The following is an 11,150-nucleotide window of genomic DNA, read 5'->3' as shown; positions in this document are numbered from 1 at the left end:
AACACCCCGACCCGCCGCGCGTCTCAGCGGCACCGCTCCCAGGGGGCAGCCCCCAGCCTGCGGGTCCGGCCGACGCGCTTTGCTGCAGCGCTTGTTGCCAGGCCGCTGCGTGCCTCAGTTTCCCCATGTTTGCCACAGCTCCCCCTGGAGGATGGGGGAGAGGGCAAGCGACATCCATGGACCCGAGGGGTGAAAAATCCATCGCCCCAGCCGCGAGACGCAGCCCCCAGCACCTCCTCCACGGTGGTCTCCCCCCCCCCCCCCTCAGGGTGGTCTCCCCTCGGTTGGTTTCTCCCCCCTCCCCGCCGTGGTCGCGCCCCTCGCCCACTTGGTCTCTCCCAGCCCCGGCCCGTCTCTGACCCTCCGGCCGAGCTCCGCCCCTTCTACCACCCAATGGGAGCCCGGCTGCCGCGGTGACGGGGCGGGGACCTTGGGAGCGCGCTGCGGGCTCGTGCCCTGCCTGGCCGGCCGGAGACACAGCGAGCTAGCGGGTGAGAGCGGCCCGCCCCCCGGGGAGCGCCCCGTGGTATCGCCCCCCCCCGTGCAACCCGGGGTACTGCCCCTCCCCCCATGGTCTCCGGGTACCGTCCCTGCCCCTCCCTCGTGCAACCCGGGGTATTGTCCCTCCCCCCATGGTCTCCGGGTACCGTCCCTGCCCCTCCCTCGTGCAACCCGGGGTATTGTCCCTCCCCCCATGGTCTCCGGGTACCGTCCCTGCCCCTCCCCCGTGCAACCCGGGGTACTGTCCCTCCCCCCATGGTCTCCGGATACCGTCCCTGCCCCTCCCCCGTGCAACCCGGGGTATTGTCCCTCCCCCCCATGGTCCCCGGGTACCGTCCCTGCCCCTCCCTCGTGCAACCCGGGGTACTGTCCCTCCCCCCATGGTCTCCGGGTACCGTCCCTGCCCCTCCCTCGTGCAACCCGGGGTATTGTCCCTCCCCCCCATGGTCCCCGGGTACCGTCCCTGCCCCTCCCTCGTGCAACCCGGGGTATTGTCCCTCCCCCCATGGTCTCCGGGTACCGTCCCTGCCCCTCCCCCGTGCAACCCGGGGTATTGTCCCTCCCCCCATGGTCTCCGGGTACCGTCCCTGCCCCTCCCCCGTGCAACCCGGGGTATTGTCCCTCCCCCCCCATGGTCCCCGGGTACTGTCCCTGCCCCTCCCCCGTGCGTCCCGGAGTACTGCCCCTCCCTCCCCACCATGGTCCCCGGGTACCGTCTCTGCCCCTCCCCCGTGCGCCCCGGAGTATTGTTCCTCCCCCTCTTCTTCCCACCATAGTCCTCTGATACTGTCCGTGACCCTCCCCCGTGCGCCCCGGGGTATTGTTCCTTTCCCCCATGCGCCACGAGGTACTGTTCCACTACCTCCCCCCCCCCCAGCGTGCGCCCCTGGATACTGTCCCTCCCCTTCCCCTGTGGGCCCTGAGTGGATTCCACCCCTGCAGCCTCTCCCTGAACTGGGGTACTACGTCTCTTCTTTGCCTTGTGCAACCCGTGGGGACCCCTACGCTGTGCACCCTGGGGTACTGTTCCTGCCCCGTTCCCCGTGCACCCTAGGGTATTGCCCATCATTCCCTTCCTCTTGTGCACCCAAGTATCCCCTGCTCCCCACTTGTGCACCTATGGGTATTGTCCCCTCTTCCTGTGCACCCAGGGCATCTCCTGCTGCCTCCTCCCTTGTGCACCCCAGGATACTCCTCACCCCCTCCCTTGTGCATTGCGGGATCCCTGCCCTTGCATTCCCTCTGTGCACTCAGGGTATCCCCTGCTCCCCACAGCCCACCCTGATGAGCAGCCCCTGCTCTCCCCAGCCTGCCCCAAGAGGTAGCAACCTTCCCTCTGCTCCCCCTCTCCTGTGCATCCCCAGGGTGCCCCTCATCCTCCTTTCCACGCCCCTGTGTACTGTCCTACCCCCTGGGGAACCCCCCTGTCCCCCAGCCTGCCTCAACCCCTTCAGGGAGTACCCCCTGCTCTTCTCTGCCTACCCCTCCCTCATAGGGAGCACCCTGCCCTCTGCTCCCTCTGTCCTGTGCATCTTTAGGGTACCACCACACCCCCTGTTCTCCCCAGCAAAACCCCACTTCTCTGTGCCCTACTCCCTCTTCCAGGAACACTCGCTCCTTCCTGCGCCCCTCAGTCAGCCCTGCCCCCTCCTTTCCCCAGCCCGCCTCTCTCTGCTGGGTACCCCCTCCCTGCTCCCACCACTTCCCATGGGGAGCACCCCCTCCTCCCCTGCTCCTCAGCCCCCCGTGCCCCTCCCGAGGAGTGCCCCCTACCCTCCCCAGCTCACCCCTTATCGGGAGCACCCCCTTCCCATATGGTGGTATTCAGGGGGACATCTGCCCCCCCCCCTCCGGGAAGGGTAATGAAAAGGGATGCTCAGCATTTGGCCCTGTCCCATGGGCCCCCATTCAACAGCCCTGCCCCCTTGCCCGTTGGAGATCCAGATCAGCCCTTTGCGCTTCTCTAGCTGGCCTCGTGCCCCCCCCCGCCCCCCGGTCAGACCGCACATGTAGCTCCTAGCCCCCCAGATCAGCCTCTGGGCCCCTTCAGCCCCCTCCTTTCAGGCTGGGCAGGGGTCGCAGGCCCAGGAAGTCTGTTTATGGCTGGCTGTCAGCCCAGAGGGCGGCGGGGGGGTTCACCTGGCTCTCAACCCCCTACTCTAACCCGCTAGACCCCACTCTCCTTCAAGAGCTGGTGCCTCTAGGTCTCAGTCCCACCCAGCCAGCCAGCAGGAAGCAGCGCTGGCTGTTCTACTAGAAGCCCTTTGTTGTGCAATAGCCTGTGGGACTCCCTGCCACTGGAATTCCCTGAGGGCAGGAATATAGCAACTCTCCTAACGGATGGTGCCACGTGCGCAGGAGGCTTTCTTGCTTCCTGATCAGGTTTCCTTCACTGGCGCTGCTGGATGCCAGCAATTCCTAGTTCTGGTGTCTCCCTCCCGGTGACAGGCGGGCCAAGCGATCCCCATGAGTTCATCAGGGCTCCTGATTTCTGTCTCCAGCTCTAGGAGGGGCATGGGGTTTAGTGGTTAGAGTAAGGGGGTTTGGAATTAGGATTTTTTTCCCAGCTCTCAGAAGGGGACTGGGATCTCATGGCTAGGATGGGAGTCAGGACTTGGGTTCTGTTCCTGTCTGTGGCAAGGGAGTGGGGTCTAGTGGTTAGAGCGGGGAGGGCTGATGCTTGTCAGTTTGTCTCTGCTGTCAGACCCAGCGTGCCGTGGGGCAGTTCCTTGGCCCATCAGTTTGGTTCTCGTGCCAAGAGTTTTGGAGCCGAGTTTCCACTGGGCTCTGCTGTTTGCTGGCGCTTCCTGTGACTCTTCCCCGTGTGCAGCGGGAGGGGCAGAGGAGACATCCCATGATGATCACAGGGTGGGGAAGGGGCCCGGAGGCCATGGGCCTGTGTCACTGTGAGAATGGGGCAGCGGTGCTTGGCTGGGGGAGCAGGAAACAGGAGGTGCTGATGGGCTTGTGGAACTAGCCGGAACCAGCCACGTGAGGTGAAATTTCCACCTTGGCCGCAGGGCAGAATCGTGGGGCAATCCCGGGCTGGGTCAGGAGCCGACGGGACCCCTGCTGTTGTGGCACCACACCCCTTTGTGAAGCCGCCAGACAGCACAGTGCTGTACGCAAGAGGGGAAGGAGAGTTCTTCCTGTTTGATGGGTGGGGAAACTGAGGCACAGACTGGGGAGTGACTGGGCCTCGCCCAGCTTCCCTCCCTTCCCTGTCCACCCATCGCTCTCCCACGTTGTGCCCCACGCCAGCACTGCTGGATATCCCGAGCCTTCACCAAGGGGTGTTCCCCCCCAAGCAACAGGAGCCGACCCCCAGGGCTAGCGCAGCAGCGCCCTGACCTGCGCTCGTTAGCTGGGCGGATGCCGTGCCTGGGTGTGGGCCAGGTTCTGTCTCCTGTTGGTCCAAGCCTGGCTTCATGCCCGTCTTCCAGCTGGCTCCGTGCCCCTGCTGGGCACAATCTCCATGCAGTGCCTGGCCGCCAGGGTCCTGCTGGCTGTCAGGGAGCCATTGTCTGGCCACGCAGCCTGCTGGCAGCTGGTTGGAGCCGAGTCCCTGGAACAGAACCCATTACTGCCCCAGCCAGCCCCCGGCCCCGGGGACGGAGAGGTGCTGGCACTCCCTAGAGGGGGAAGGGCCCCATTCCCCCACCCCACCTCCCAGACAGGCAGTCCCCCTCCCTGGGGTTGGATGGGAGACAGCATCCTCTAGAGGAGAAAGGTCTCATTCCCCAGCCCCCCAACCCTAAGTCAGTCAGTCCCCCGCCCGCTGGGCCAGGTAGGAGACGGTGCCCCCGAGGGGAGAGGCCCATTCTCCACCCACTCCAGCCAGCCAGCCCCCGCCCTGAGGACGGATCCGGGTGCGGGGTTGGTGCGGCCGGGGCCCTGACTGGCTCCGCCGTGTGGAGTGGTGCCAAGGGCCATGTTGTTGTTGGCACAACTCCATGCTCCTGACGTCAGGTCTGCGCACGGCCAGCACTTGTGTAAATGCCACAGTAGTGCCGGTGCACGGGGGAGTCAGCTGTGCTCCCTGGAGGTCACCTGGGGGCTAGTGAGTTAGGATGGAGGGGCATTGGGAACCTGGACTGCTGGGTTCTTTTTCTGGCTCTGGGAGGGGAGTGTAATCTCCTCCCCCCCCTCCTCCCTCTCCTTCCCCCCCCAGCTTCAACCACTAGGAGGCATGTAAATGAGTAGTCGACTATCCCATAAGCAAAGGCTTATCAGATAGTCAACTAATCCCTCAACTAGTCACTTCCCAGAGGCAGCAAGGGGGTGAGCAGGAGCTGGTGCCAGGATGCAAGGTCGTCTCCGCGGGGGGGCAGGGAAGTAGAGGGGACCAGGTGTGAGCCGGAAATGAGCTGTATAGTACATTTAAAAGGCTGATGCATAGCGGTGGGGACCCAGCGTGAGCCGGGAATCAGCTGGCCCAGCTCACACCGGGTCCCCCTCCGCTGTACACCAGACTTTTAAATGTAGTAAGAGCCGGCGAGCTCTTAATACATTTAAAAGGCAAAGCCACATCGGGATTAGCTCCCAGGGTCGGGAGCTAACCCCACTGTGGCTCCCCCACTTATCGACTAATTGACTAGTCAATTAGTTAATTTACATGCCTACTGTGGGGGCTGGGAATCAGGACTCCTGGGTTCTTTTCCTGGCTCTGGGAGGGGACTGGTGTCTAGTGGTTAGAGCTTTGTGAGTCGGGACCCAGAGGCTCTGCATCTCGCCCACCCGTTCCTTCCCTGCAAGCTTGCATTCCTTGCTGGGGTGGAGCCGGCTGGTGGAGGAGAGTGTTGAGGTCTCACACGGGAGGGGTGTTGCCATGTTTCAGCTTGAGGTTTCGTTGGCATTTGCCTGCGGAGCAATGTGGGGCTAGTTGCTTACTCGGTAGAGCAGCCCTGGACTTGGGTCCCTCCATACGTTGCTCTTCCCAAACCGCAGTGGAGAACAGAGAAAGGCTGGGCTGTCGCAGGGTGGGCATGCTCGTCCTGTACCGCCCCTGTAAATCCACGCCCAGCTGTGTGAGCTAAAGGGATCTCCTGTTCCTGTCCTACATGGCTGTTCCCCAGCTGACCCGCCCCAGAAGTGAGCTAACCCCCTGCACTCTGATGTGTAGCTGGTTCCCAGCTGCTTTGCCCCAGCAGCCCCGGGAGCCAGCAAATATGCTAGATCCTGCTTCCTTGCTCCAGCAGCTGCCGGGGAGGTGTGTGCACAGACCCATCCTGGAAGGAAGGGGTGTTTGGGGACCACTCTGATGGAGTTTGCTGCTTTCTAAGCCTGGCTCTTTAAGAGGGGTGAGGAGTGGCTGCCTGGCAACCCCGGGTTGTCTAAGCAACAGCATGCTGACAGGCTGGCTCACCCAGCAACCAGGGCTAGGGGTGCTGAATCCATGGGGCTCTGTGCCCGGCCCCCCCGGGGTGCGCACCGGGGGCTCTCGGGCCCTGGCATGTCCCTTGCCTGCCTTGGGGTAAGATCCCAGGTGCCCTGACATCTCCCACCTGGCCGGGCCAGGGCCCGCCATGGATGGGGCTGCCGGGGTGCTCATTGCCTTTCAGACCCCCCCTTTCCCGAACCACTCCCCATTTCCAATTGGATATTTTTCTCAACAACCCCGCTGAACAGTGTTGCCGGGGCCATGGCCAGCTGCGGCGCTCCCCACCACAGGTGGCCCCAAGTCAGGCCCAAGTGGCAGAGGGGTGGAAAAAGAGGGAGCGGGTGTTTCGTGTCAGCACCTATTCCGCTCCCCCGGCCACGCCTTTGTGTCCTTCCCGTGTCCGCTCACCTCCTATTCCTCTGCGGCCCCCCCCAGGCACCCCACTGACAGAGCCCAGCGCCCCGAGGCTACGGCCAACCGTGCTGGGGGGCATGGTGGGAGGTAGGGACCCCAGATTCCTCTCCTCATGCCAGGCCTGGGGACCCCGGGTGCTGGAGCAAACTGGGGAGTTGGGATGTGGGGCCTTTGTGCTGTTGGGGGCGCTGGCTCTGATCCAGCCCCATGGAACAGGGTCTCGGGGGCCCCTGGTCACCTTCCCTGGTGTGAGCAGAATCTGGGACATTCCAGGATCTGGATCAGGGCAGCCAGGCGCTGGCGTTGTGCAAGGCTGGTCAATCTGGAGAAACCAGTTCCCAGACCCAGGGACAGGGGACAGCAGGCTGGGTGGGGGCTGGCAGAGAGGAGTGGATTGCGCAGGGGAGGGAGACACTCGAGCCAGGGCGCCTGGGTTCCCTTGGTGCTGTTGGCTCTGTTGTTCCAATGATCCCCTCCCCCCAGCAGGGACAAAGAGTTCCTGCAAAGTATGTCAAACATCCCGCCCGCCCGAGGCACGGAAAAGCAGCAACAGCCGTGGGGGGGGGGGGGGGGGAGGTCAGGACCCAGACGCCTGCTAGGTGGAGCGAGGAGGGGAGCACGCCACAGCCAGGACCCACTCCACCAGCCGCAGCACTAACCAGTGTGCCCCACTGCCCTCCCGGAGCCGGGAGCCCCGACCACTAGACCCCACTGCCCTCCCGGAGCCGGGAGCCCCGACCACTAGACCCCACTGCCCTCCTGGAGCCGGGAGCCCCGACCACTAGACCCCACTGCCCTCCCGGAGCCGGGAGCCCCGACCACTAGACCCCACTGCCCTCCCGGAGCCGGGAGCCCCGACCACTAGACCCCACTGCCCTCCCGGAGCCGGGAGCCCCGACCACTAGACCCCACTGCCCTCCCGGAGCCGAGAGCCCCGACCACTAGACCCCACTGCCCTCCCGGAGCCGGGAGCCCCGACCACTAGACCCCACTGCCCTTCCAGAGCCGGGAGCCCCGACCACTAGACCCCACTGCCCTCCCGGAGCCGAGAGCCCCGACCACTAGACCCCACTGCCCTCCCGGAGCCGGGAGCCCCGACCACTAGACCCCACTGCCCTCCCAGGAGTCCCGGCTCCCAGCGGCTGAGTGGGAGTGGCAGGCAACCTGCCTTTGTGGGCGGGATCTGTTCCTCAAGAGGTTTGTGAGTCAAGGGCCAGCTGGCTTCTGTGTCCCCAGATTTCCCCACGTCAGGCCGCACCCTCTGCAGCGGTTGGCTGGCCCCTCCCACCCCTGAGGTGAGAGAGCGGGCAGACGCCTGGGTTCCTTGCCTGACTCCGGGAGGTGAGTGGGGACTGGGGGGGCTGGGAGCCAGGGTGCCTGTGTTCTATCCCCAGCTTTTGGGGAAAGTTCATGGGTGGCAGAGGGGCTCACTCTACGTCATCCCTTCTGTCCCGCAGGCTGCTGTGTCGGGCCGCCCCGCCCAGGCCCTGCCTGCCCGCCGGCCATGCCTAGATGATCCCGGCCTCCCGCCATGCTGCCCCGGTACCTGCTGCTCCTGCTGGGGGTGCAGCTGGTGGTGATGGCGCTGCTGTACCACGAGGGCTACCGCCGGCGGGTCGCCTACTTCCTGGGCATCTTCTACAAAGGGGGGACCCCAGCTGGCCTGGGGGGGCCACACGGCGCTGCCCACAACGCCTCGCTGCCCGGGGATGTCTATGCCAACCTCAGCCTCATCGCCCGCTCCCCGCTGCGCCCCGAGGAGCTGCCCTACTGCCCTGACACCTCCCCATTCCTAGGTAAGGGGCGCCTGGCTTCGGGGGAGCTAGCCGTCAGAGGGGGCAGCTGGAAACCATGACAGCTGGGTTCTGTCCCAGCAGGGGGAGGGGGATCTAGTGGTTAGAGCAGGATGGGAAGCCGGTACCCCTTGGTTGTGTCCCTGGCTGTGGGCAGAGATTTGGGGGCTCACTGGGGGGGGGGAGGGGAAAGGGAGGAGGGCAGCAGCGCGTTGCTGGGCCTGAGACGTTTGCCCTGCCCCGTTCCCCTGCAGCGGGCCCCATCCGGGTGAGCTTCCCCCCAGGGCTGACTCTGGAGCAGATCATGCGCAAGAACCCCTACGTGACGCCTGGGGGCAGGTACCAGCCCCCCGACTGCGACCCCCTGCACCGCACGGCCGTCATCATCCCCCACCGCAACCGGGAGCAGCACCTGCGCTACCTGCTGTACTTCCTGCACCCCTTCCTGCAGCGCCAGCAGCTTAGCTACGGCATCTACATCATCCACCAGGTGCCCGGGGGACAGGCAGCATGGTCAGCTCTCAGAAGGGGGGCTGGGAGCCAGGACTCCTGGGTTCTCTTCCCAGCTCTGGGAGGCGTGTGGGGGCTAATGGTTAGAGTGGGGGGGGGGGGGCAAGGGTTGGGAGCCAGGACTCCTAGGTTCATTCCCCAGCTCTGGGAGGACTGTGGGGGCTAATGGTTAGAGTTGGGGGGGAGAGGTGGGAGCCAGGACTCCTAGGTTTGTTCCCCAGCTCTGAGAGGACTGTGGGGGCTAATGGTTAGAGTTGGGGGAGGGGTTGGGAGCCAGGACTCCTAAGTTGTTCCCCAGCTTTGAGAGGGATGTGGGTGGGGCAATGATCCCTCTAAGTTTTTCCATCCATGTGCGGAATAAACTTGATGTGCACAGAAGCATGTGTGGATGTGCACCACCAGCAGACGCCCACGCTGCCAGCTGTGGGCGCTCTGCTAATCAGCTGGCGGCACCTGCTGGATCTCACGTGCTCAGCTTACAGGGAACGCTGGCCTGGGGTCTAGTGGTTAGAGAGGTGGTGGGAGGGCTGGAAGCCAGGACTCAAAGCCAGGGCTCCTGGGTTCTCTCCCTAGCTCTGGGAGGGAAATGGGGCTAGTGGTTAGAGCAGGAAGCCTGGCTGTAACCCTGCCTCGTCCCCCCGCGGCAGGCAGGGAACTACACCTTTAACCGGGCCAAGCTGCTGAACGTGGGGTTCAAGGAGGCGATGAAGGACGAGGACTGGGACTGCATGTTCTTCCACGACGTCGACCTCATCCCCGAGGACGACCGCAACCTGTACACCTGCGACCGCTTCCCCAAGCACGCCTCCGTCGCCATGGACAAGTTTGGATACAAGTGGGTCCCCGCGCCCTGCCCCGCCCCAGAGGTGGTCGCATCCCTGGGGTGGGCGAGGGGTTCCCAGAGAACCGGCCGCCGCGCCCCGCCCCAGAGGTGGCCGCATCTCAGCACCTGGCGAGGGCTCCTTGAATAACCAGTTCTCATGCTCCCAACCCACAAGTGGCCACACCTCCGTGCCCAGTCCCTGAATAACCAGCTGCTGTGCCCCATCCCAGAGGTGGCCGCATTTCTAGCGAGCGTGACTAACAGCCTGGATTCCCCTCCCCCACAGTCGCTGCCCATCTGACGCTGCCCCCTCTTCCTGGCAGGTTGCCCTACAAGACCTACTTTGGGGGGGTGTCGGCCTTGACCCCGGAGCAGTACATGAAGATGAACGGCTTCCCCAACAACTACTGGGGCTGGGGGGGTGAAGACGATGACATCGCTGTGAGGTAAGGGGCGGGGCCACGGGCAGCCTCACAGCCAATCCGCCCTTTGGGTTCTCCTGTCTGAAGCATGTGCCGGTGGGGAACGAGGGGGGTGAGTCACATAACAGACCATGTGACTCACCCACTGGGCTAGCCCAGGTTTATGGGAGCTGCCACATGATCTGTTATGGGGAAACTGAGGCACGTATGCAGCACCGCTGGGAGAAAAACAGGAGACCTGGCTTCCCCCACATCCCCCCCCCCCCCCTTGCCGTGAGGCCTAGTGCAAACCCCAGCACAGTCTGTTTTGCATCTGTGCACTAGTCAAGGGGAATTGGTTATCTGGGGACCCATTCCCCACCCCAGAGGTGGTTGCATCTCAGCACCTGGCATGGGATCCTTGGATAACCAGCCCCCCGTGCTCTACCTCCCTCCCCCAGCTGATGGGTGCCGGGGGGAGGGACTTTTCATCTCCTGACCTGCCCCCTCCCCCAGGGTGGCGCTGAGCGGGATGCTGATCTCCCGGCCCTCCATCCAGCACGGCCGCTACCGCATGATCAAGCACGGCCACGACAAGGGCAACGAGCAGAACCCCAAGAGGTGACCGGGGCAGGGGGACGACGTTCGGGTGGGGGAGGGAGAGCAGAGGGGAGGGGAGTTCTGGTGGTGGTGGGGAGGGTGGGGGGTCCCGGTGGGAGATCGGGGGCAGGGATCGGGCAGCAGGCGGAGTGGGGGGATCCGTGTCCAGCTAATGCCCCTGCCCTCCCCCCCGCAGGTTTAACCTGCTGGCCAAGACGCGGCGGACCTGGCGGCAGGACGGCATGAACACGCTGGAGTACGAGCTGCTGGCCAAGGAGCGCGAGCCCCTCTACACCAACATCACCGTGGCCATCGGCACCGAGAAGGGCCTGCGCCCTGCCACGTGACGTGCCCCCCCCCCCCACCGGGGGCGGGGACTTGGGGGTAGGGGGGCTGCTCCCGGACTGGACCCCCCCGATCCACCCTGGACTGAGCAACCAAAGATGCCCAGCTGGAGGGGGTGGGGCCGTCTGTTGGCACGGCAGGGGCCCCTGGGCAGGGCACGAGGTGTGATGTAGAGCGGGGCCCTGACTCCGGGGGGATCGGGGCCCTCAATCTGGTGCTGGGGAGGGGAGGATGGGGCCCCTGAATCCGGGCCCCTGCTGCTGCGGGGGGGGGGGGAGAATCGGGGCCCGACTCGGCCCAGAACTGTTTCAGGGCTGTTTTTTATACGTAGGTCTGAGGGCGGGGTTTCTCTCGGGGGGCGGTGGGGGGGGGGGGTTGCTCTC

At 64.8% G+C, this 11,150-nt stretch overlaps 1 protein-coding gene across 3 annotated transcripts; it reads left to right on the top strand.

Moving 5' to 3' along the window:
- Positions 1–343: 343 nt before the first annotated feature.
- LOC102450039 (beta-1,4-galactosyltransferase 3-like) lies at positions 344–10,835 on the top strand. 3 transcript variants are annotated; one of them, XM_075908178.1, is made up of 8 exons: positions 346–491; positions 7,532–7,636; positions 7,753–8,091; positions 8,343–8,578; positions 9,246–9,433; positions 9,745–9,867; positions 10,339–10,443; positions 10,619–10,835. In XM_075908178.1, the coding sequence occupies exons 3-8, from the start codon at positions 7,827–7,829 to the stop codon at positions 10,767–10,769; spliced, it is 1,068 nt and encodes a 355-aa protein (XP_075764293.1). In that variant the 5' UTR covers positions 346–491; positions 7,532–7,636; positions 7,753–7,826; the 3' UTR covers positions 10,770–10,835. The 3 variants fall into 3 exon arrangements, with proteins under 3 accessions (XP_075764295.1, XP_075764293.1, XP_075764294.1); XM_075908180.1 differs by lacking the exon at positions 7,532–7,636 and having other exon boundaries at positions 344–491; XM_075908179.1 differs by lacking the exon at positions 346–491 and having other exon boundaries at positions 6,372–7,636.
- Positions 10,836–11,150: the final 315 nt, after the last annotated feature.

The sequence above is a fragment of the Pelodiscus sinensis genome, chromosome 24 (assembly GCF_049634645.1).
Source record: "Pelodiscus sinensis isolate JC-2024 chromosome 24, ASM4963464v1, whole genome shotgun sequence".
NCBI classification, from domain to species: Eukaryota; Metazoa; Chordata; order Testudines; family Trionychidae; genus Pelodiscus; species Pelodiscus sinensis.
The sequence above is the reverse complement of the archived record's forward strand: the minus strand, read 5'-3'. Positions and strand labels throughout refer to the sequence as shown.

What these genes read in the sequence shown, in the direction of transcription:
- LOC102450039 (XM_075908180.1), top strand. Translation starts at nt 7,827, where the DNA reads ATGCTGCCCCGGTACCTGCTGCTCCTGCTGGGGGTGCAGCTGGTGGTG. An exon ending in TGACACCTCCCCATTCCTAG is followed by an intron (nt 8,092 to 8,342) that starts GTAAGGGGCGCC and finishes GTTCCCCTGCAG; the next exon opens with CGGGCCCCATCCGGGTGAGC. An exon ending in ATGGACAAGTTTGGATACAA is followed by an intron (nt 9,434 to 9,744) that starts GTGGGTCCCCGC and finishes TCTTCCTGGCAG; the next exon opens with GTTGCCCTACAAGACCTACT.